Source organism: Callorhinchus milii, unplaced genomic scaffold, assembly GCF_018977255.1.
Source record: "Callorhinchus milii isolate IMCB2004 unplaced genomic scaffold, IMCB_Cmil_1.0 Scaffold3, whole genome shotgun sequence".
Classification (NCBI taxonomy): Eukaryota; Metazoa; Chordata; class Chondrichthyes; order Chimaeriformes; family Callorhinchidae; genus Callorhinchus; species Callorhinchus milii.
In genome coordinates, this window is record NW_024704744.1 from 74649703 (window position 1) to 74674948 (window position 25246).

The 25246-nt window shown below is 42.5% G+C and overlaps 1 protein-coding gene across 4 annotated transcripts in view; it reads right to left on the reverse strand.

The window, feature by feature from the left end:
* Positions 1 to 396: 396 nt before the first annotated feature.
* LOC103181670 (synapse differentiation-inducing gene protein 1) overlaps positions 397 to 25246 on the reverse strand; it is a 44156-nt gene continuing 19306 nt past the window's right edge. For all 4 annotated transcript variants that reach the window (XM_007898320.2, XM_007898319.2, XM_042333716.1 and 1 more), the window contains 3 exons: positions 20912 to 21480; positions 12750 to 12887; positions 397 to 1171 (listed from right to left, as the gene is read on the reverse strand). In XM_007898320.2, the coding sequence (XP_007896511.1) occupies positions 1013 to 1171; positions 12750 to 12887; positions 20912 to 21412 (798 nt within the window). In that variant the 5' untranslated portion in view covers positions 21413 to 21480 and the 3' untranslated portion in view covers positions 397 to 1012. The remainder of the gene's footprint in view (positions 1172 to 12749; positions 12888 to 20911; positions 21481 to 25246) is intronic.

A 25246-nucleotide genomic window follows, 5' to 3' on the forward strand; every position in this document is an offset into this window, starting at 1 on the left:
CGGGTGATAGATCCCAAAGTGTCAGAGTGATACATATGCTACCCCAGTGTGTTAAATCCTTTGTTTAATCAATGGACAGAAGTTAGAAGAATTTTTGTGCAAGTTTAAAAGAAGATTTAAAGGTTTCCAAACGACTTTCAGTGAAACATCGCATTGGATCATCAATTCTGAACCAACGGAAATAAATCCCTATTATTTGGGGTGAAAATTATAACATGCACTTTGATAATGATCCTGTCAAATAAGATTCCACCTGTCAATGCCTCAGCTGATGTCTCAGCCTTGCAAGTTATGCTGGTATCCTGTCAATTGGCACTCAAATCGCAGACTGCCATAATCAACGGCTGCCATAGACAACCTTTGTGCCAACCATTGTGTTGGTGTCAATGTGGAGGGTGGTGGGGAGGAGGGAGAAAGGAAATAAGGTATCGCAACTGTGATCATTATAGACATTGGTCTAGAATTATCACCAGTGACACCACAGGTCGCAATCTTCACCCTTCATTAAATTCATGGCGAATGCTAAAACTGTTTCCGCAGAGGATAACTCAGTGCAGCACGTGCTCAGTGCTGAGCCGCTGTGCCATGAGCATTGGGAGGTGTTGTTTAAAGCTCGGGTGTTTTCCTAATCTGAGTGGAGAGAAATCCTGTCTGCTCTGAGCCAGCCTCTGCCTGTTCTCTCAGCTGCCTCATCTTCATGCTTACAGGTGAGCTCCCACCTTCAGCTGATTACCGGTTGACTCTACAGGGCATGTTTTTATTTACGATTATTTTGAACCTTTACATTTAAAATGACATGTATTTACTTAGTGGAAGGGTGCTTTGTGACTGCTCTGCCAATACTGTACGTTGAGAGAAAATGCAGATACTTTGTTATATTCGACACCGGGAAGAGTTGTTTTTATCAAACGCTCTGTCTGCACTGCTGCCACGAACCAGCCCATCACTCCAACGTCGCACGTGCAGTTCAGGAGGTCCCCAGCTGCATTCCATGGGGCTTTGGGTTGAGATCTTACAAATGGTTATTTTTGGACAGGTAAGCTATCAGTGCCACGGCGACCCCTACATAAATGCCAGTCCCGATGGTGATAGAGAGCACTGCTAAGAACAGTGCCCGCCTGGAGCTGGAACTTGCTTGGTGGTATTCTCCCTTAGCCACAGCCTTGTTTGTCTAAAATAAAATAAAAATAGATGTTTTTAATAGGTGAGAAATCATCAATTTCTTGTCAGCTACTCACTACCGAACGTGCCAATTTTAGCTGTTTCAGCTTGTTTTTGTTCTGGTATTTTCAGTGGCACAAATATAATAACTCACATTCTACAGCCCAGTTGTTAAACTTTGAGCAATACAAAGCCAATGTCATATGCAGTATTCTCATCTGTTGACATTACCTCAGACACGAGAACAACTCACTGTCTTGGACCCTTTCTTGCCGGGTGGTTCTTTTCATTTGAACCTACTGATGACCAAAATTCCCAAATCACTATTGTCGCAACTCACTAACAATTACATATTTGACCCCTTCATTGACTGCCTTCAATGGTGAGTTTCCTCTTTATTTATCTATGTAGTTTTTTCTTATTCACGCTTTTTTTCTTTCTCACCCCCGCCTCTCTGAAGATAGTGAATCACACTGGAATGGTTCCACATGTGCCATTCATCTTCTGGTGCCTCAACATTGTTGCAATTCTTTATGTTTCATCCTAAACAGTTTGTGTTGGAAAGCCTTTGGACCACAGAGGGGTGACATAGCCAAATATGATCCTGTCCTAAATTGCCATCCACATGCATGTACTTGCATGTAACAAGGTGATATTGGATTATGATTATGAACAGGAGCCCTGGCTGATATACTCCTTTATTAGCCCAGGGCTTATTACATTGCACTCAACTGATACCATAACTGTCAGCGGCAAAAAAAAACAGACCTGGGAATGAACTAGAACCTTAGTGCATACGACTCAGTGTGATAAAAACAGCAGTAGTTTCAAATACCCATTGAGAAAACAGGGTGGTGGTATTCTCTTGCATAACTATTAAATCGAGTATTAGTCTGAGCAATTATAACACCAATAACATTTTTGGGTGAAACATTACACAAAGGCAGAAGAACTGAACATATGTGTACTTAGGTATTCTATTAACAAAGATGTTCATTGGTTTTACAGTGGAAAAGGAGAGTACGAAAGACTGTGATAGTAGGAGCTCTTGACAAAAGTACCCAGAGCTTCAAAGAGATGGAATGAATCAGCTACACTATTAATATGTTAAGGCCACAGGAGCTGAACTCCAGATACAGTGAGAGAATAAAGACCTCTAATGGAAGTATGGTTAGCAAGACACAATAATCTGCCTCTGTTCCAAATGAACCTAAACGCTAAGCTTTAGTGTCAAATCCACTTGCCTTTCCTTTATCATTTAATTACAAGCTACATTAATTTTGACCTCATAATGTAACCTCTTTTATCACAAATTAGACCTTGATCAGAGCCAGCTAAAATGTTGTCAATCCTAAAAAATTGCAGTTTGTCTCGGTTGAGGATGCCATCACGTTACCATGGCACTGTGGTGCTACGATGGGTTCAGGCAGCTGGGGGTGGGGGGGGAAGGGCTGTATGAATAATCTGCAAACTGTTAAAAATAAATTGGAAAATCATGGTTCAGGGATGTGGCAGTGGGTTTACAGACCTCTCTTCACCTCTGGAATCTAGGTTTCAATCCAGACCAGATGAATGCTTCCTCTATCTCTCTTGCTCCAATTAGTATAAAGATCCTTCAGGAAATGAAGTTAATCACAAACTACTCATAATTTGGCATAAATCAAAACTAAACCGTTAGTCTGGCTCAGTGAGGCTGACAGACTAGAAGGTGCAGGAAATAGAAACATTCACACTGATGCATTTGGAGTGGTTGTCTTAAGGCAGGTTGGTAGGCAGAGCGGTGGGAGTTGTACTCTGTATCAGGTGTACAGTATCTGATGCTTGATGCTGACACTGGGCACCAAAGTGCATCGGATTCCATATTTCAGAGCTCACTCACCAATGATCTGCATCACAGGAGCAATCATAAAAATATTACTAATCATCCTTGCATTTCATATATCACCAAGTATGTTGATGAGATCTCAAGACATTTTGCAAAGTTTCTGTAAAGTGTAGTGACTGTATTTTCTTGGCGAACACACAGCAATTTGGGCACTGCAGTGTCCCACAAACAACCATGAAGTGACTGACCAATTTTATCTGAGGGATTGTTGGCCACTACACTGGGAGAAAAGGTATTTAAAAAAAAAATGAACATGTGTCAGCCAGGACTGAAATTCAGGACCGAAGATGCGGAAAGACTCTGTAAACTCTATGAGGTATTTGAGAAAACAGTACTGATGATCAGATGATTTATTATTAGTGTAAAGTTTTCACACAAATTGAAACAAAATAAAAGTTTAACTTATCACAACAACTTGCATATATATCACTCCCTTCATGGAGGACAGAGCCCACTCCACTCAACTTTGTACAGGTTGTATTGTTTTGGATTCTTGAAAGTGATTTATTTGACCTCTGGGGAGGGGGGGAGGGGTGGGGGGGTGGCACTGAACAACTCCAAGTAATGCTTCCAATTGGAGAAACATCTGCAAACATGTCTTCCGATTCTCAAGGGGAATGAAATAAAAATGTCAGGCTGTCGATCAAACATAGCAAAATATGTCAATTAATCAAGATTGGCTCAACATCACCTCCCTGTGGATCTAAGATGACGGATGTCCACACTGATGTTTATAGCTAGCCTTGCATGCCAATTTTTCTTTCATAACCAGATATTGCAGCAAAGCATTCATTTCAATTCCTCCAGGGCATTGCTGATGACAGCACAGCCAGCCTGGCTCGTTGGCAGGACCGTAAGGGCAGAGTGGTCATAGGGCAGGGATTTTTGCCACTCAGCTTCTGTTAACTTGAAAGCCAGAGTCCTTTTGGGTAGGGTGCTCCTTGATGAGCAGTGGGAAAGTTATCAGACAGTGTTTTCAATTGCAAGCCGAATGGTTTTATCTGGTTAATCTGCAGTAATTTAGCTAGTTAATCCTCAATGAACACTCTGGGATCACCAAGCCGAGTGTGTCACTTACCCCATTCCTGACACTGGGAAGTTTCTATATATAGGTGCTCATGCATACATGGAACTCTGTCTGGTTTGGATTCTCTTAAGAAAGGTGATAGGTTTCTCCATGTGTTTTACTGGAGGTGCTTTTCCTTCTTCCATGCTAACAAGTCTTTTTGAATGAGGATGTTGCTTAACCAGCAGATTCCATTGCCAAAGGGATACCATAGTCATTAGTCATTGTATTTACAGTTAACTCTCTCACTAGACACAAATTACAAATGATTAAGCACTAGGAACACAATTTCACTGTACAAATGAGCTTTCAGAATGATTGGAACAAAAGTGTTCCAAACTCACAACAGTCATTTGCGTAAGAGTCAGTCTAGTTTCTTTCTTGTGGATGCATCTTGTAGTTTACCAGCATGCCAATCCTCCCAATTAGAGGCTTGCTAACCCAGCTTTTCTTTTTAAGAATTGAAGAAAAAACGCTTTCCAAATTAAGGCTCAATTTAACAATTTTCCACAATTCTGCACAATCTTATATTTTAAGGCAAGGAAGCTTCACAGGCTAAGACCAGATGGGGTTCGTGGCCTCTGGACTCATAGTATTGTTCCTTGGGCAATTCACTGAAATCTAGCCCCGGAAAAGTCACTCACTCAGGAAAGTGGAGGAAACAAATGCCTCTAAATATTAAAACAATTCTGCAACATGTTTCTATTTCCAGCTCTGGCTGGGAATGGGAGTGGTCCCCTGGCATCCTTACTTTATTTATTACTTGGCATTCTTTCCGATTGTGCCAGCTACAGGCTACAAGCACAGGGATGCTTCAACTACTTCTGCCTGCTCGCTCTCAATCTGATCATCTCATGGGATTTCTGATTACATCGCTCATCTTGAAAATAAGTCACAGCACTGTTAACTGGGAAATGTTGGGAATGATGGTGTTTTAATTATTCAGGCGCTGTTTCTGCTGCTGCCTGGAACACAGGCCAGGGTTGTGGCAGCAAGAATTTAACAAAAATATCTGTACAGCTGGAACCCAGAGTACTTAACCCTTTCAGTGCCGAATGCAGGGTTTGCGTTATATTCATGCTACATGTGTGTGTTGGTTGCTAGCACTTTAGGGTGAATTCATACCAAAAGTCAAAATGTCTAAAACGAAAAATCCCACATGGAACGTACAATAACTACAGCAGTACACAGCACACAATTCCACATGTCTACCCATATCAATACCACACGTCATAACATGTGATAGCATACATCGTAGGTGAATACACAGAATAGCACACATAACAACACCACATGAAAGCTATGCATTCCTTCCAGAATACCTGCTCTTTCCATCATCCCACTCTACCGACTTCTTATTTCACCATCAAGCTATTCCTTTGATGAAAAGAAACACAAAATACTGCAGATGGTGGAAATCTGAAACAAAAACAGAAGTCGCTGGAAACACTCAGCAGGTCAGGCAGCATCTATGGACAAAGAAGAACAGGGTCGTGGACCTGAAACATTGACTCACTTTCCTTTCCCCATAGATGCTGCCTGACCTGCTGAGTGTTCCCAGCGACTTCTGTTATTCCTTTAATGAGTTCAGCATCCTGGCCTCAACCACCATTCCTAGTAACTACATGACAATGCAACACATGGTAACAACAACAACCACCACAAATTGCATTTATATATAGTGCCTTCCTTTTAGTGGGGCGGATGTCCCAAGGTGCTGGAGTGTGCTGAGTGACCTTATGCTCAAACACAGCATTAGGTCACTCAGCAGAACATAGATCAATAGCATGACAGTGCAGCACCTGATAGAACACACAGCAATCCAGGATAACAACGATCATTTCCATTTACATAGCACCTTTCACGTTGGGAGAACATCCCAAAGCGCTTCATACAACTGTCTGGATACTCTAGCTGGGGACGGGAGGAGAGATAGAAGACCAAAAGTGTGGTTGAAATGATAGGTCTTGAAGTGGGGAGGGAGGGAGCGAGGGGCAGGGACTCTGGAATGGAGCTCCAGAGAACAGAGGTGGAATGGCATCTAGGCTCTCCACTGACCTTTTGTTTAAGACTATAAGAACATTCAGAGAACGCACAACACAAACGTGACAGTCCTCCTGGCTCCATGCATAAATACTCAACAACTTATTTTCACCAAACATCTAAGGGATCAAAATGCTAAAACAACTTTTCTGAGTCAGTGTAACAAAGCATCGCATTAGTAAGCTACGCTAAAGCACTTTAATGCTTGATGGTGTTCCCTGCACTTTGCTGAAATGTTTCACGCACACACTGCCCTAGAAACGTCAAAGGGTTGAGGAGAACTGAATTTAAGCACTCGGCAAAATCCAACACTGGTGAGATATTATGAAGTGCATATTTCTGTATGGATTCACATTACTGCGTTTTCCATTAGACAGCCTTCTGCACAAATCATGTTCTGTTTGTTTCTACTGTTCCCCATGTCTCTACTGTGTACTCCTACCATTCCCTTAACAGGTAGAGGCAATGTGATCAGCTTGTCACTGCCAACTCCTCAAAGTCCTTTAAAGAAGCAAATATAAGCAAAAGTTGAGTGCGGGAGTTAGAATCATAGAATCATACAGCACAGAAGGAGGCCATTCGGCCCATCGTGTCTGTGCTGGCTCTTTTAAAAGAGCTATCCAAATCAATCCCACTCACCTGCTCTCTCCCCATAGCTCTGTGAACTTGTCCTCCCCAAATAATTATTTACTTCTTTCTTAAAAGTTGTTATCGAGTCGGCTTCCACCACCCTTTCAGGCAATGCATTCCAGATCCGAACAAATCGCTGTTTGAAATAAGTTTTCCTCACCTCTCCTCTGTTTCTTTCAACAACTATTTTAAATTGGTGTCCTTGAGTTACCGACCCACCCACAAGTGGAAATAGTTTCTCCTTTTTCATCCTATTGAATCCCCTTATAATATTTAAAACTTCTATTAAATCTCCCCTTAACTTTCTCTGCTCCAAGGAGAATAATCCTAGCTTCTCTAGCCTCTCCTGATAACTGAAGACCCTCATTCCTGGTACCATCCTGGTAAATCTCCTTGGCACCCTCTCCAATGCCTTGACATCCTTCCTAAAGTGTTGGGGCCCAGAATTGAACACAGTACTCTAGCTGAAGCCTAACCAGTGTTTTATAAAGGTTCATCATAACTTCCTGACTTTTGTATTCTATGCCCCTATTTATAAAGCCTAGTATCCCATATGCTTATTTTTAACAGTTAGCTGCATAAATAATTGCTATGAAACATAATGGAAATTGTAAAGCAAAACATTGGGAAAAATTTGCAATATTCAAAGATTTAGAAATAATGTACAGCACAGAAACAGGTCTTTCAGCCCCACCAATCTTGTGCTGGTACTTATACTCCACACACAACTCCTCACCCATTCCTTACGCCCTCACAAAGGCTCTCGCATCATCAAACATCCTATCCCTCTGGCCTTCCACCCTCGGAGATCCTGAAGCAGCCGACCAGCTGCTCCATGATCGCCTCTCCTTCACCTTCAACTCCCTCGTCCCCCTGAAACCCAGGACCATCTCCAAACTAACCTGATACCCCTGGTACAACAACCATCTCTGCCGCCAAGAAACCCAAACCTGGCTGCTCGAGCGCAGATGGCGGAAAACTGGCCTGACAGTTCACCACCAACTGTAGCTCGAGCATCTCCACGGCTACCGCCGTTCCTTGACACGTGCAGAAACGGCCTTCTACTCCAACATCATCTTGGAGGCTAAACACAACCCTAAAATCCTTTTTTCCACCACCTACTACCTCCTCCGTGCCCCCCCTCAGGCCTCCTCAATCTTCATATCAAATGCCAAGTGCGAGGAGGTCATGGACTTCTTTTCATCTAAAATTCACAACATCCGCCAGGCAGCCTCATCCACCTGCCTCTTGCCACCCACCACCACCCCCTCTCTGTCCCTCTCACCCTCCCCATCATCTGCTCCTACCACCACCCCCATCCTACATTCCTTCCTCCCCATCTCTCCCTCCTCCCTCTCACCCACCATCACCACCATGAAACCCACCACCTGCTGCCTCGATCCCTCCCCATCAACTTGCTGGTCACCCAGCTCCCCCTCCTCTGCCCACTACTGGGTGAGGTCATCAACCAGTCCCTCTCCTCCGATCAGTCCCTGCCCCCCTCAAAACTGCTGTCATCACCCCCCTCCTCAAAAAACCTTCCCGAGATCCCTCAAACCCCAGCCACTACCGCCCCATTTCTAACCTGCCCTTCCTCGCAAAAGTCCTAGAACACATTGTTGCCATCAACTTCGCGCACACCTCTCCTTCCACTCCCTCTTCGAACCCCTCCAATCGTGCTTCCGGTTTGGAGGGGTTCGAAAGTCACAAACGACATCCTCTCTATCTGTGACCAGAGCTCCCTCTGCCTCCTTGTCCTCCTGGACCTCTCCGCCACGTTCGACACAGTCGATCACGACATCCTCCTCCACCGCCTTTCCTCCGTCATCCACCTCAGTGCGACCGCACTCGCCTGGTTCGAGTCCTACCTCACAAACCGCCAGCAGTACATCTGCACAAACTGTTTCTCCTCCCTCTCTCACCCGGTCACCTGCAGGGTACCCCAAGGATCCATCCTTGGCCCCCTCCTCTTTCTGATCTATATGCTCCCTCTTGGGGATGTCATCCACAGACATGGGATACAGTTCCACATGTATGTAGGCGACCCCCAACTCTATTTTTCCACCTCCCTTTACGACCCCCAGTTCCCTGATGTTCTGTCAGCTTGCCTGTCACCTCAGGGGCTGGATAAGCACAAATTTCCTTCAGCTGAACGTTGACAAGATGGAAGCCATACTCGTTGGCTCTCATCAACGTCTAGAATCTCACATACGCAACCTAGGCATCAGGTTCGACCCCCAATTATCCTTCCTCCCCCACATCCGGTCCCTCACCAGCACCGCCGCCTTCCACCTCCGACGCATCGCCCGTCTCCGCCAATACCTCTCTCCGAAAGCTGCTGAAACCTAGTCCATGCCTTTGTCACCTCTCGGCTGGACTATTCTAACACCCTCCTCGCCGGTCTCCCATCCACTACATCCGTAAAATCCAGATCATACAAAACTCTGCTGCCCACATTCTCACCCGCACCAAACTCCGCTCCCCGATTACCCCAGTCATTGCCAGACTGCACTGACTGCCTGTCCCAGAGAGGATCGACTTCAAGATCCTCAACCTTGTATTCAAATCCCTCCACTCCCCTGCACCCCCCTACCTCTCTGACCTCCTCTCTTCTCAAAACAGTACTCGATGCCTTCGTTCCTCCGGGTCTGGCTTCCTCCTCGTTCCCCAAGTCCTCCGCTCCACGCTCGGCAGCCGTGCCTTCAGCCACTATGCCCTGAGGCTCTGGAACTCCCTTCCTCACTCCCTTCGCCTCGCTCCCTCTCTTCCTGTTTTCAGGTCCCTGCTAAGAACTTTCTCTTCGACCGTGCCTTTGGTTACTTTCCTCCCCCTCCCCCTGGCTCGGACCCGGGATCCATTACTGTGAAGCACTCTGAGACGCCATCCGGCGTGGAGGGTGCTATATAAATCCAAGTTGTTGTTGTTATTCCATACCCTTCTATTCCTCTCTCCCTCATGTGAAGGATGCTTTTGAATGCGTCTACTGTATCTAAATGAACCACTGCTTCAGGCAGTGTGTTCCACAATCTCACTACCCACTGCGTGAAGCAGTTCCTCCTGAATTTTCTTTTTTAGAATGTGCCTTGCGTTACCATAGTAAATGTATTTCGCAACCTTTTCCTTCTGTTACTGCACAAGGAAGTTGACCATATAGAGTTTCCTGGGCTTTTTACCGGCAATCAAAGATCGGCAGCAGTGCAGTGAGTAAGGGTGACAGCTTAAGCATAATGTTAATTAAGGAATTAGTAACAAATTAGCAGTATTCCTTCTGGCTTTTCTCATCTGTTATCACGAGCATTTTTTTTAAGAATTTCTCATATTTTGCCCCTATTTTATGTGACCACCTTTTGGCACTGGAACAAAATATTTTCAGTGGGATTCAAAAAATAAAAAATTTATTCGATAAAGGATTCAAGTTCAATTATTTTTCAAACTTAAGTTTTATTGGCTTAATTAATTTTATGTAGTGAGACAGAAATTATTGAATTGTGGTGTACATATTGGTCAGAGATTGTAACACCTTTCAAAATCTTTGTGGAAATTCTTGAAAGTTTTTCATTCTCATATCTAATTCTGCAACAAATGTCTCGGCAGTGCATTTGGAATGAAAACACAGGAATTTGGGGGTAATAACACAGTAAAGAATGGGTCTGAGTTCATTTCACTTAATGAAAAATCAGTATATTGTCATTTATCTGGTAAAAGCCTATTTGGGAAACAAAAGCCTATATTGATCTTTAACATCGCGCAGATAGATTTGATAATGGGTCTCTGACCACACTCCTTGAGCAACCAAGTCAGCAATGTTACTGATGAGTATTTAAGTACTGCGTTATCCAGTACTCATTCAAATGCTGTCTGCAACACAAGACCCTCAGATCAGCAAAACACTGGGAAATTATTCTGAGATCTCAGAGTCATTGGAATGTGAATGTTTCTGTGTCTGAAAACAAAAGGAAGTGTGACTAACATGGACAATTATCAACAATAATGTAACCGGGACACTCACACCACCCGCTCCTCAGAAGTTGGGTTCGAAAGTGGGGTCACCTGCGACTCATCCGGAATTTGCAAGCTATGAATTATTTTATGAATCATTTTATGAATCTCCCAAATTAGATCCCCGTTGCGGCATCTGTGACCCTGGCCCTGCTGGCATCATCTACATTCCCAGATGAATAATAGAATTATTGCAATGCAGCAAAACCTGGCAAAGACCAGCGAGTGGTCCGACCAGCATTTTGTTCGCCTGTCTTTTTTTACTCACTGTTTACCTCTGTATACCAACAAATAGTTGCAGACTTGAAGTCGCAGTTTGTTCATCAAACCCACTTTGCATATATTGCAAATTACTCTTCAGCTCCCGGGTCATTGCTTTTGACTGCTGGTTAGCAGGATACTGGCTGCCCTGTGGGCTCAGTTCAGTGCAAAGCCAGCATAATGCTAATCTTAGGCTGTGAGCCAGAAATCCAATGCCCCTCACCAGCTTCCCATTGAGAACAATGTCACAGAGTCCAATACACATCCAATGAATCACTCAAATGACCCCAATGTCTCCATGTCTGACATTAGTCTAAGATGACGTTCCATTACAGTGCTTGAAGAGTGCTGCATTTTATTGGAGGTGCTTTCTTTGAACGAGACATAAAATCAAGGTCCCAACTGCCCGTTCAGGTGAAGGCTAAAGAACCAATTCAAAAAGAGAAGGGAGTTTCTTCTGGTGTCCTGGTCAACAATTCCCCAGACACAAGGCTGGTCAGTCACGTATGGCTGTTTATGTGCCATTATTGTGTGCAAATTAGCTACCGCATTTGCTGACAAAATACAGTCATTACACTTTACAGAAAATTCCATGAAGCACTTTGAGACATTTCAATGTGACAACATTGTAAGAATCGTGCCACCACAAACAGCAAACCACAGGAGTCATCATGATCACAGACCTGGGGAGATTTGAGGAGAGGAGTGTGCAACTCAAAATTGTTTGGTGAATCAAATCCCCATGATCTTCACTTTAATATAGGGCTTTCCCCTCTCCAAAAACTGTACAAGTATGTACCCATAGGAGAATTGTTCCTCTGCCCAGCGTGCATAATGTACACATACCTGAGAATTATGGACTCAAACTAGCAAGTTGTGGCTCTAGTGTGTGGATGTTGGATTAGGATAGGAACAATTTGGTCTGCACTGCCTCAAACGCACACTCAGTGTCTGCTGTTTGAACTCACAAAGAACACCACTCAGGGAGTGTAGCACAAATAGCACCAGTCAGCTCCTTCAAGAGAGGCAGGTAGAAGATCAAAGCAGAGAAAATAAAAGTTCTCAGATACTGAAAGGATGATTTAGGTAACTCTCTGGGAAATCTTTTCTAATAAAGTTGATATCTTGAGACTTTGAATGTTAAAAGATTTCTAATCTGTATTTAACTGCGTTCTCCTTTCAAGTTCCTGAATTAAATCTCTGCCATAGCCCAGGGTTGATTCCCAATCAAGAAAATGTCTTTCACACATTATGGAGAAGGGATGGAGGGTTGAGCGAGAGGGAATTGTGAAGAATGGAGGCTCACGCGTAATGTTAACAGCAGTGTGGACTAGTTGGACCAAATGGTCTGTTTTTGTACTGTAACAGTCCACATAAAATCCATTTATGTTTGAGATTGGGGCTACATTGATCCATAAAGACAGCGATCTTTATCATTGGGTGGTTCTAACTGCATTGTACAGTGATAGTCCATTCAGGATTCACTAAAGATAGGCGTAACAAAAGCTTCTGAAAATTTGAACAATCAGCAGCTACCTGTACTTTAGGGGCATTTTATTCTGCAATTTGGCAAAATGATCAAAGTGATTTCTGAGTTTCCCAAATAATGGAGTAAAATCTTCCGCAATCACTGTGTGTAGTTTGACAGTACACGGTGGACAATTCTTCAATCGATGGTGCTTAGGACCTTTAACCCTGACTTACCTCATGTGAAAGATAAAAGGCAGCAATTCCCAAAGGCCAGAAGCAGCAGAGCATGGAGAAGACGCTGAGCCCCAAGTGATCCCTGGGCGGCATCATCAGGAAATTGTCTTCACTTTCTGTCTCACTTGAGTAATCGCTCTGCACAGGATGAAAAGGGACAGACATGTTTGAAAGGAGTTCTGTTAGTGAGAGAACGTGGGGACTACTCTGTTAAAGAGCCCATGGCACTACACAAAAAGAGAAGGGTATTTCTCCCAATGTACTGCCCAACAATCCTCCAAATAAAACTGGTCATTCACTTGATGGCTGGTTGTGGAACATTGCTGGGCAGAGTTGGGCTGCCGCATTCACCTACATGTACACTATCACTCCTCTTTAGAGTAGAGCACTGTGAGATATCATGATAGGCGCTACACTAAATTCAAGAATTTTTAAGGATTATTCTGACATTAAATATCCCATGACAAAGGGAAAGTCCTAGCCAATAAGCCTCTACATTAATCAATTATTCACCTCATGGATATTCGTGAGATTTCGCTGGAGCCAAATTGTCTGTCAAGTTTGTCTCAGAAATAATCACTGCACCTGGCAATAATTACTTGTGAAATGCTTTGAAACATTTCAATGTGATAAAGAGCTATAAAAGCTTTTTTTAAAATTCTGGTCTGTTCATTCAGTTCAGCTTAGAAGATTTGTCACTTTGCAATTATAAATAAGCACAGTACATATTTTAAATTATAAATAACATAAATTTTAAATTAAATGGTGCATGTAAAACTGCATACAGCTATTTATAAGCACAACATGACAAATTCTCTAAATTTTGCAAATAGCACAAACACTCCACTTGCAGTTTTGCATCATGTCGTTATGGAATGTCCATATATTCATGGTGCATAACTACAAGTGTAGAGTTCACTTCAAAGTGCTCTGAGATGTTATCCTATGTGAAGGGCGCTATATAAATGCAAGTTATTGTTGGGGAAAAGTTTCATGTGGGTCTAGATTTACAACAACAACTTGCCTCCACATTGCACTCTTCACAAGGGGTAGCATCTTGAAGTACTTAACATTGGCAAAGCTTGGCGACCTGGCCAATTTACTCTATTTATGAAGCATTTTAGAACCCAGAATTTGGCAAACTATTGAATTCAGTATTACTTTTGAAGCTGGTTTTCTGTAGTTCTTACACAAACCTGCATAAAACTGGCTTCAAGATTTAGGGCTGCTTTTAAGAATTTGCCAAACTCTGCAAGCTCGGAAGGAAGACACCAATAGAACAAATCTAGACCTTCTTCCCAACAATCCCTTGCAATGGGTGTGAGAAGCAAAGTTGAGCAGAAATTTTGTGGAGGAAATCATTAATTGTGCATGTGTGTATTGCAACTAGGGGATGATTTTTTTCTGAGTGCACATTTCAATTGAAAGCATGAGGTGATGAGAGAGATCTAATAGGGATACAGTTCAGGATTACAGAATCTGAAAGACAGACAGACAGAGACAGAAAGGTTTGCCTTTATTTGAAGCAGGGGACAAACTGTCGACAGAATAGTGATGGTTTTGTAGTGTTCACTGTTCCTCACACAATCATCTGATCGTTTCATATCAATAATGAGGACAGCCCCATTTAATGCAGCTGTCAGGCTCAATCATTTGTACAGAATGAACAGAGGAAAACCCCATGAGCTGTAACTGTGCCTGACTTCATTTCTTTCTAATAATACACCAGGTGATAAATTCCAGGATCTCATTACAATGAAAGGGCTTTGCGTGATCATAAGAACAGAAGGATCAATAGGACATTTTGCCTACAAATCTTGTATCATGTGCGCATTCACCTACAAAATACACAATAACCACATTCTATAATAAAATCTGGTGAAGCACTTTGACACATTCCCCTGACGTGAGAATTGCTATATTAAATACAAGCATTATTATTATATTAGGTCACCGTGTAATATCTCATACATTACTTCATACCAGTGATTCAGCTTCTATCTGTAACTTATACCAAATACAAATAGGAAGTAGTGAGTGAACTTTGGTTTTAATTGGTATTGGTGGTACCTCAGACATTCATATTCTTTCTCTTTTCTTGTCTTTCTTCATGCTGTCATTGCTACTATCATCAACCTTCAGCTCTTAACTTTCTTGTTAAGCTCTGTTTATATTGTCCTCCACTTTGCATGCCCACAGTTAAAATCAAAACTCATTGCTCTTGTCGGCTTCTTAAACTCATCCTTCCAGGACTTCAAGTCACTGGAACTCTTCACCACCCCCGGTCTTCCCTCCCCTGTACAGTCAATTGGCTTTTATAACAATATAAAAACTGTGAAACTGGAATATTCTGTTCCGCACGTAAGATTTTGTGGCACCTGTAATAGTGAGCCTGGAAAGATGCCTGTCACTTTCTTGGGTAATGGGTTTCACTGTGAAGGAACCTACGGTTGGAGAAAAACATAACAAGCAAAGAATGAGCATTGGAGTAAGAAGGTGGGTAATAAGCTGAGGCCTGGAGGTATAATTGGTGATGGGAAAAAGCACGGTCGAAGTGATACATTTTAATGGCAGAGAGTAGTAGGGAAAGGCGGAGGGACTCCGGGAAAGGAGTTCCAGAGAACAGGGGGAGAACGCTGAAGTCTCAACCACTGTTGGTGGGGTGGATTGGGTGGGAGACATGTTTGCTAAGAGGAGAGCATGGCGAGGGTGGTTGGACTGTAGCAGGTTGCAGGGGTAGGGAGTAGAGGGGCCACGCAGGCCCTTAAAAGTAAGGATAAGAATCTGGATTTTAATCCGTTGAGGCAAGGGGAGCCAGTGGAGCTGAGGGAAGATAAGGTAAATAAGATCGTGGAACCTAATGCAGGACATGACATGGGTTGCAGAGTACAATACAATTCAAAATTACATTTGTAAGGCGCATTTCACGTCAGGAGGACGTCCCAAGGCGCTGAACAGAGCATTGAATAGTCTGCAGCTGGTGTAGGGAGGAGCTGGGGAGTCTGTGAGTAGGAACACAATAACAGTCAAGCCTGAGGTGATACATAGATGGACGAGGGTCTGGAGGGAGAGCTGGTGGAGGGGATGTTGGGGATGTGAAAGAAAACAGATTGAATGAGGGCCGGAATGCAAGGTGTATTCATATCGAATATTCATATTCATATTGCTGAGTGCTGAGATTTACAATTGGTGGCACAGTTTACAATCCAATTTGAACATCTCATGCCCCTGACATCTCACTTTATTTATTTTACTTTATTTCTCACAATGACATTCATTGAACTTTGTTACATCCTCAGAGCAAAGGGAGTGCCTTCTCCCCTGATCGACACTTGGCAGGTCTACTCATTACAAACACCTGCGATCTCCTAATGTGATCGGCTCTGGGAGTCAGGAGCTGCTCGGCAACGGCAACAGAATCAGAGGAAGTTTAAGAGCCAAACTTTACTGAATAGATCAATGCATAGTATAAGAGTAAAGGTGATCTATACCACTTTGGTGTCCAGCAACTAGAGGCTGGGCTTTTCTGAAAGAACAAATTCCACATTTCAGTGTGCGAGTTTCAGACAATTCTTCAAAAAATCTACAGTAAACTCTTTTTCAAATTAAGACTAAATTCAACAAGCGCCCAAAGTTTCTCCCCAGGAGAGCAGCAAGGAGGATGTAATGTATCTTCCAGCTGTGAATAAGTCATTATGCAGCTTTTTTTCACCACCCATAGTTAATTCGACAAAATATCTAATGCTTCAGTTACACAAAGGGTACGGTGTCAAACTGGTTCAAGTAGCCGAACAATGGAAAACAACAGTTTGGAACTAGACTGTTTGCTCTGAATCCCTGACGCACAACAGGTTTAAACGAAATCGAGCTCTGTTGATGTGCTAACTGTATGGTGGGAAAATGGAATTCTCTGCCATAGACTGTTGTTGTGGCAGAATCCCATTAAAAGAGAATTAGAAATGTAGTCACAAGATGCAGAGGATATGGCCGTTTTGATGAAATGGCCTTTCCCTTTTGATTTCATCATTCCCAAATATCTATCATATCATCTACCTATTGCAGTATCAAGTAGTTTATTAAATGTGTTCAGTATCCTGACCTCAAACACCCTAATTTGTTTCCAGCTGTCGATTACCCATTATTTAAAGAATGGACTAGATTTTAGGCCTTAAATAATGATAACAATAATAATAATCCTTCCTTCCTTCCTTCCTTCCTTACTTACAAGGATGCCTCAAAATATTTCGCAGGATATAACGGTCAGTTGCAGTGACCATGTTATTTTATAGTGACTATGTATTTTCTTGGGAAATATGGGCAAAGAAAATTGTTTTTTAATATTAGGGATAGCAAACCATTGTGCTTTTGATATACTTTTGATATGCTTTTGATATAAGGGACACCTTTACAATCTAAAATCATTAGGCATCAATGGTAAAACATGGGTGTGGATTAGTAACTAGGTCAAAGAGAAGGAAGTCGATGTAGTGTTAAGAGAAGTTAGGTTGAATCAGGAGTGGTATTGAGAGTGGGGTAATGTGGAACTTCTCCTGTTCTGAGTATGCAGAAATGATCTGGATTTGAAGACTCAGTTGAAGGGAGTTAAATGTGCAGACCATTCACTTGCAAATAAACATCAATATGGATGAATGCAATATATATATCTTATATTGGAAGGGGGATGATTTCTTCTGTGTAATTGGGCTCCTACCCCATGTTCTTGAACAAATGTGTGAAGAGATGCCCCATGCCAATCTGGTTTTAATGTAATTGTTTGGTGTGGATCAGTTCTGCATTGTATTGGAAAGGGACTTGGAATAAATCAGTCAGTCAATCTGTTAGTGAGTTATAGAGGAGATATTTCACTTTCTGCCTATCTATCTGTCCCTAAAGTGAGTTTCCTAGGTTTACCCCCTGGACGTACCTGAGCATTTGGCTAAGATCAGGAGCTGACCGAATGAAGCTGAACTCCCAAGCTGCAATTACATTTTATGCTGCAAATGGATTTTACAGACCACTTGGCTCTTTATATATCATAAGCAACACAGAAGACTGCTGCCTTGAAGTATTTCAAAGTCTGATGACATTTTTTGATTTATCCCAAGACCTCTAGGTCAAATTATCATTCTGCCAGAATACAGAATTTTTTTAATAGCTTTATATACTAATAATAATCCTTGCACTTGGTATAGTGCCGTATCACTTCGTCGAGATATCTAAAAGTGCTTCACAGGATTTTACTGTCAAGTGTAATGACTGTGTGTTTTGCAGGTGAGTGCGGCAGGCAATTTGCACAAAGCAAAGGCTTTGCAGCAAAATGAGAAAACCTATTGCAGTTCTTTGACAGTAATGACACGCTTCAAAATAACCTCTTCAGCTTTTCCTACACTGCTGCCCACACAGCAATTATGAAAATCCTGACTCAGATCATCACGGGACTGTGTTTATTTTCATTTTTAGCTCAGTTGAGTAAAAAGCAATGATTTTCTTCGGGATCTGCTAGGACATTCTGTAGCACTTCAGTAAACTTGGGAATTTGCCAATCTGGTTTCAGTATAATTGTTTGGCTTTGATCAGATCTGTATTGGAAAGGAGCTTGGAATGAGTCAGTCAATCAACCTGTCATTGAGCTTTAGGGGAGAAATTTCACCTGGTTGTAGATTCACTCTATGTAACATTTTAGAGTGCCCAAAATTTGGCAAATTGTTGAATTCAGTCTGGTGCCATCACTGTAAACCATAATAATAACTTGCATTTATATAGAGCCTTTCACATAAAATAAGAGGCCCTTTACAAACTAAAATTGACTAGTAATAAAAGTGAAAGTTGTTAGGAGGCCAAACCCGGCAATCAATCTGTGAAAGTAAGACCGATAAACAACAACGTGATGAGCAGCCATCAAACTTAAATTTGGGGGTTAACTTTGAATGAGGTGAAGAGTTATACGACAGGACAGTAACTCACACTCTTGGTGAAGAGACAAAGTGGGAGAAAAGCATGGTTAATTCTATGCTGCCTTCTGAGGTGGAACATGTTAAATTAATTTGCTAACTTTACTACTATAATTTCATAAAATGATGAAATCGGTGCCTACTTTCCCCATTCTCTAGATCACTTCTGGTGTTCCCCAGGCGCCCCCACACTCTGGAACTCTATCCCATGGTCCCTTCGCCTCGCTTCCTCCCTTGTCTCCTTCAAGGCCAGTTTCAAGACCCTTCTCTTCAACCGTGCCTTTGATCTCCCTCCCACCTCTCTGCCTTCCCTCACCCCTAAACCACCCCTCCCCCATGCTCGGGCTCCGACACCTAACTGTTCAGCGCTTTAGGATGTCCTCCTGACATGAAAGGTACTTTATAAATGTAATTTTGTTGTTGTGATGGTGGTGGTGGTGTGATTCAGCCACCACATGCTCCACTACAGTTCAGAACTGGTCCAAACAGCCGGAGTCAGGCTATTTTGTAAGTTCCTTTTCCTGGACGAGTCGTTAAACCAAAGTTCTGTCTGCTTGTTCAGGTGGATGTTAAATATAATGTAATAGCACTGTTCAAAAAATGAAGGGAGTTCCTGTGGATAAATTGGTAATTCAGTGATTCCCTTCATGATTGTCTGTAGAACACTGCTGTGCGCAAATTGGTCGGCATCTTCACCTACAACTGTACAGACACTTGATTGATAGCTATTACATATTTTCAATCAATTTCATGTTACATGCATTAAGTCAAATGCAAGAATTATTAATGTATTGTTCCTGTGAAGCAATCTGAGTCGTTACTTTATGCGATGGGCGCTATATAAATGCAAGTTGTTGCTCTGTTGTTATTCAGGTGGAATAGTAGATCAGGGGACTTTCCACTCAGTGTATCTCTTTGCAAAATGTCAGCAGTATTTGTTGACATGTGTCCATACAATTCATTAACCTATGTAGCGCTGACATATTCACAAGACAGATAAATGGTGAATATACCACAAATATCAATATTTTGTCAAGTGTGACAGAAAGGTCTTCAATATTTGAGTTACTGCACAACATTTCAGGAAACAATAATAATAATAATCCTTGATTTGATATAGTGCCGTATCACATCTTTGAGACGTCTCAAAGCGCTTCACAGAATATACTTTAAAGTTAACTGATTGTATATTTTGTGGGCGAAATACAGCAGCCAATTGCGCACAGCAATGTCCCACAAACAGTCGTGGATTGAGTGACCAATTTATTATTTTTTTATATAAGGAATTATTACCCCGAGAAAAGCAATTGGCCAATTGATTAACAACCAGGTTCCTACTTACGTCTAGATAAACAGAGGCGTGTGGAGTAAAGAAACTTGCCCAATGTTTCACCCTGCCAAGAATTGAACCCAAGTCTCTCGCTTGCGAGGTGAGTGCTCTTACCACTGAGCTACAGGACTCCACAGGAGACAGTGAGCTATAGGACTGAGCTATAATAAGTCCTTATTCACTGAGAAATCACTGTCCCAATATTATAATAATAATCCTTGCTTTTGAAATAGCATCTTATCACATTGTCAAGATATCTCAAAACACTTCAGGATTTTACTGTGAAATATTGTGTCTTTATATTTTGTAAACAAACACGGTAGCCAATTTGCACACAGCAATGTCCTACAGAGACGTTTTGTCCACAAATATACACAACTGTTTGTGGGACACTGCTGTGTGCAGTTGGCTGCCGCGTTTCACCCACAAAATATACAGTCAATTCACTTTACAGTATATCCTGTGAAGTGCTTTGAGATGTCGAGAAGACGTGAAAAGCGCTATATCAAATGCAAGGATTATTATTATTATAGAGAGCCATGAAGTGAATGACTAATTTTATTTGAGGAATTGTTGGCCAGGACACCAAGAAATACTCCCTTCTCTTCTCAAATAATGCCAATGAGACCTTTAACATTCACCTGAACAAGCAGGCGGGACCTCATTTTAACATCTCATCTGAAGGACCTTAAGTCTTACAGCAAACTAAGAGAAAAGATCTTGGTTCCATCAGCAAGACCTTTATTCTGTCCCCAGGTCCTAAGGAAAAAAGCTAAGCTAATCCACTGTCAATCCAGGATTCTTTTATACTTTTATACCATAAAAAAAATAAACTGAAACATGATTGTACTTTCTTCAGTAACTGGTTAAGATATTCTTACCTCTAGTTCTTGAAACTCCTCATCATCCTCCACATCGTAAGACAGAGTGTGGACTTTGATGTCCTCGGCTGACAGATCTATAAATTTGCTGTCTGTGTAGTCCATGGTTTCCTTGGTGGGGGATCTGCTCTCAATGAAAGTAGTTTCACAGCAGTCAGTACTGATGTTCTCACCCCAGGACCTCAGCATGCTCTCCGAGTACAAAATTATGTTGGGTCGGTAATGGGAATCCACTGTCTGTGGTAGCATACTGGGGTCGAGCAGCTGTTGCTGGTTTGAGTCGCTTTTGCTCCTTTCCCCAAAGTTCTGGGGTGAAAAATTGGCCACTATATGTCCGTGGTACTGAGGAGCAGAGTAGAGAGATACCAGCCCATCTTTGGTATCTGTCACCAAGTTTTTAGTATTGATCAGACCATTCCTCTTCGTAGGTTCCAGACTGTTTTTGTAGCTCAAGCCCTTACTCTGATCCATGGGATTTTCCATCTTTTTTAAACTTTCCATGGATTTCTTTTGCAGAGGATTAAAAAGATATCAAAGTAGAGTCCGCATCTGACTGTTATATCTTCTTCCTGTCAAAAAAGAGTTGTAGCAATATATTACTACTGTTAAAATATATAACAATAAAGCACCATGTTATTCAATTGTCAGCAAGTAAAAGGCATCAATCATCTCAAATCCTATCTTCCAACCCTGCCTCCATTAAGGTTGCCAATAATAATAGTCCTTGCATTTGATATAGCGCCTTATCACGTCTTTGTGACGCCTCAAAGCGCTTCACAGAATATACTATTAAACAAATTGACTGTATATTTTGTGGGAGAAACACGGCAGCCAATTGCGCACAGCAGTGTCCTACAAATAGTCGTGGATTGAGCAACCAATTTTTTTGAAGGAATTATTACCCCTCGGAAAAGCAATCTGCCAATCGACTAACAACAGGGTTCCTACCTACCGCTAGGTAAACAGGGGCTTATGGAGTAAGGAAAGTTGCCCAACATTTCGCTCTGCTGGGAATCGAACCCAGGACTCTCGCTTGTGAGGTGAATGCTCTAACCACTGAGCTACAGGACTTCATAATGGTGACCAAATGGCCAAAATCAGTTGTCATAAAAATATAATGACTATCTTGGATTTCTAAGAGTAAGAAGATCTTAATAATATACAGATGTGGAACTCTCAATCTGGTTTGGGTACTCTTAAGACCTTCAACCATCTTTGGTTGGAGTAGGGATCTAGGGAATTCATAAATCTTCAGCCTGATTTCTCACTCTTTTTCTTGAGAACTCTTAACATTCATATTGAGGGGCTCTGTCTGTTGCTGGCAGTAAAAACACCATTATGTTATCCTCTGGTAACATCATATGCCTACATGTTGAATAAGTATGAATTCAGAAGAATGCATGTCCGTAATACCATGTCAAAGCCACATGGGAAAATGCAAAATGTCATTAATATGTACCATCTGCAGAATTTGAAGTCAAGTCAAACATCACTGGGCATGCAGTGAGAGAGGTTTGATACACCATATGTGCAGTAAGCTTCCAACAACAACAACAACTTGGATTTATATAGCGTTCTGCACATCAGATGGTGTCTCAGAGTGCTTCACAGTAATGGATTCTGGGGCCTAGCCAGGGGGAGGGGGNAGGAAGGTGACCAAAGGTGCAGTCGAAAAGAAAGGTCTTCAGCCGAGACCTGAAAATAGGAAGAGAGGGTTCGAGGCGAAGGGAGTGAGGAAGGGAGTTCCAGAGCCTCGGGGTGTAGTGGCTGAAGGCACAGCCGCCAAGGGTGGAGTGGAGGACTCGGGACAAGAAGGAGGCCGGACCTGGTGGAACGAAGGCAACGGGCACTGTTTTGAGGAGAGAGGTCAGAGGGGTAGGGGGGTGCAGAGGAATGGAAGGATTTGAGAATAAGGGTGAGGATCTTGAAGTCGATCCTCTCTGGGACAGGCAGTCAGTGCAGTCTGGCAAGGACTGGGGTAATCGGGGAGCGGAGTTTGGTGCAGGTGAGAATGCAGGCGGCGGAGTTTTGTATGGATTTGTATGGACCCAGATTTTATGGATTGTAGTGGAGAGGAGACCGGTGAGGGGGGGGGGCGTTAGAATAGTCCAGCCGAGAGGTGACAAAGGCATGGACCAGGGTTTCAGCGGCCTTTGGAGTGAAGTATTGGCGGAGACGGGCGATGCGTCGGAGGTGGAAGAAAGCGGTGCTGGTGAAGGACTGGATGTGGGGGAGGAAGGATAATTGGGGATTGAACCTGACGCCTGGTTGCATATGGGTTTGGAGAGTTTTAGGGGGAGGTCGGGTAGGTGGAGGAGGTGAGAGCCATGGGATTTTAGACATTGACGAGAGCCAAAGAGTATGGCTTCTGTCTTGTCAATGTTCAACTGAAGGAAATTTGCGCTCATCCTGCTCCTGAGGTCTGACAGGCAGGCTGACAGAACATCAGGGGACTGGGAGTGTCAAAGTGAGGTGTAAAAATAGAATTGGGCGTCGTCCACATACATGTGGAAATGTACCCCATGTCTGCGGATGACATCCCCAAGAGGGAGCAGGTAGATCAGAAAGAGGAGGGGACCAAGGATGGATCCTTAGGGTAGCCCGCAGGTAACTGGGTGAGAGTGGGAGGAGAAGCCGTGCAGATGTACTGCTGGTGGTTCGTGAGGTAGGACTCGAGTTCGTGAGGTAGGACTCGAGCATAACCACTAAGCTTAATCATCATCTGGGGCACGGGAAAAAGGAAATAGGAGATATAAAGGAAAGAGGGGAGTGAGAGAAGCAAAAAGGAAATCACAGAAGAAAGAAGTGAAAAAGCTCAGCAGATTTCAAATAATCATAGAAAGGAAAGCAAAACAAGGAAAGGCAATGGACCTAGACAAAATTTTGCGCGGTAGAAGATCGGAGTTAAAACTACTGACAGGCAGATTCGCAGCCTGTGGAGAATCTATAGACTTTCTTTCAGGCACTGGACTTCTGCTTAGATTGGTTTTCCATCATTGGAAACAATGCATTAGATCTCCAGGGTGATCTAAAACACCCTGCGTGTTTATCTCATGTTTGAAAGATTATAAATAAGATCATTTCTTAACTCAATCAATTACTGGGTTACAATTAGATCTTGGTTTCAGATTTAGCTTTAGAGAGCCTTGGACGCTTAATTTCTCTTCAGCCAAAGTCTGAATGTTAGAGCTATGGTACAAGAAAGGCCCTCGTTCTTCATCACACACCTTGGTGGAGAAAAAATGTTTTTAGAAGATTATTAATTGATTTCACTGACCTAAATAAGATCAGATAGATGCCACTTAAAAGGTTAATACTTAAGAGTTTTTATAATGCAATATTCAGAAGAGAATTGAGGATTGAACAAAAACACAGATTCCTCGCAGGCTTGATGTCACTATAAGAAGATGTGCTCAGCAATCTGAGAGGTAAAAATCCCTCCTGTGACAAGCCCTTGTTTCATATACTTAGTTAATATCTATAAGCGGGAGCTCCTCATTCCTCAATGCTCTGCTATTCTGACCCCAGCCTGTTTTTCCTATATAATTTGGCTCAATGCAAATCTCCACTCTCAATGAAATGATTCAGAATTTAATTCAATTAGTGAACAGTTTGGGCAGTGACAAGACTGCTTGTTCTGGCTGTGTGCCTGGGTCAGCCTGACAAACATACCCTCTAATGTAAAGGGCAGCTTGTATCTTCTCCCCATGTAGCTGAAGGTCGCAGATTAAGTAGATGAACATTCTGCCAGACACTTCGACCTCACATATTAAGATTTACCCTCTCGACAGAACCTTCTCTCTTCGTCTTCAATTCTGTTCTTACCTTTATATAGATTCATGCTGAAGTTTAAATTTTTTCAATCGACTAAAAACCAGATTCCTACATACTGCTAGGTAAACAGAGGCACATGGAGTAAGGAAACTTACCTAAGTTTTCCCCCTTCTCGGGAATCAAACCCGGGTGCTCTCTTGCGAAGCTATCCAATACCCTACAGGACTCCACATGCAGTCCATCTATCCCAACCAATTTATGTGGCCAACTGGTGTGGTGCAATGGTCAAACCACACAGTTCAAACACTCAATGCTGACAGTTAAGTCTAAATGGTCTTCTGAGACCTAACTACTGTTAAGCACTCCGAGACGCTATCCACATGAATAGTCTGTTTTCTCATGGTAGTTAATGGATTGACCCTCTAGATACCAAAAGATGCAAACACTATCCAACTGTAAGCTCTTCAAGTGACTTCAGGCTTTGAGACTCAGATCTCCATACTTCAAGAGAAACATTGATGCTGTCAGCATTAATCCTGATACTTGAAATGGTAATAAGGA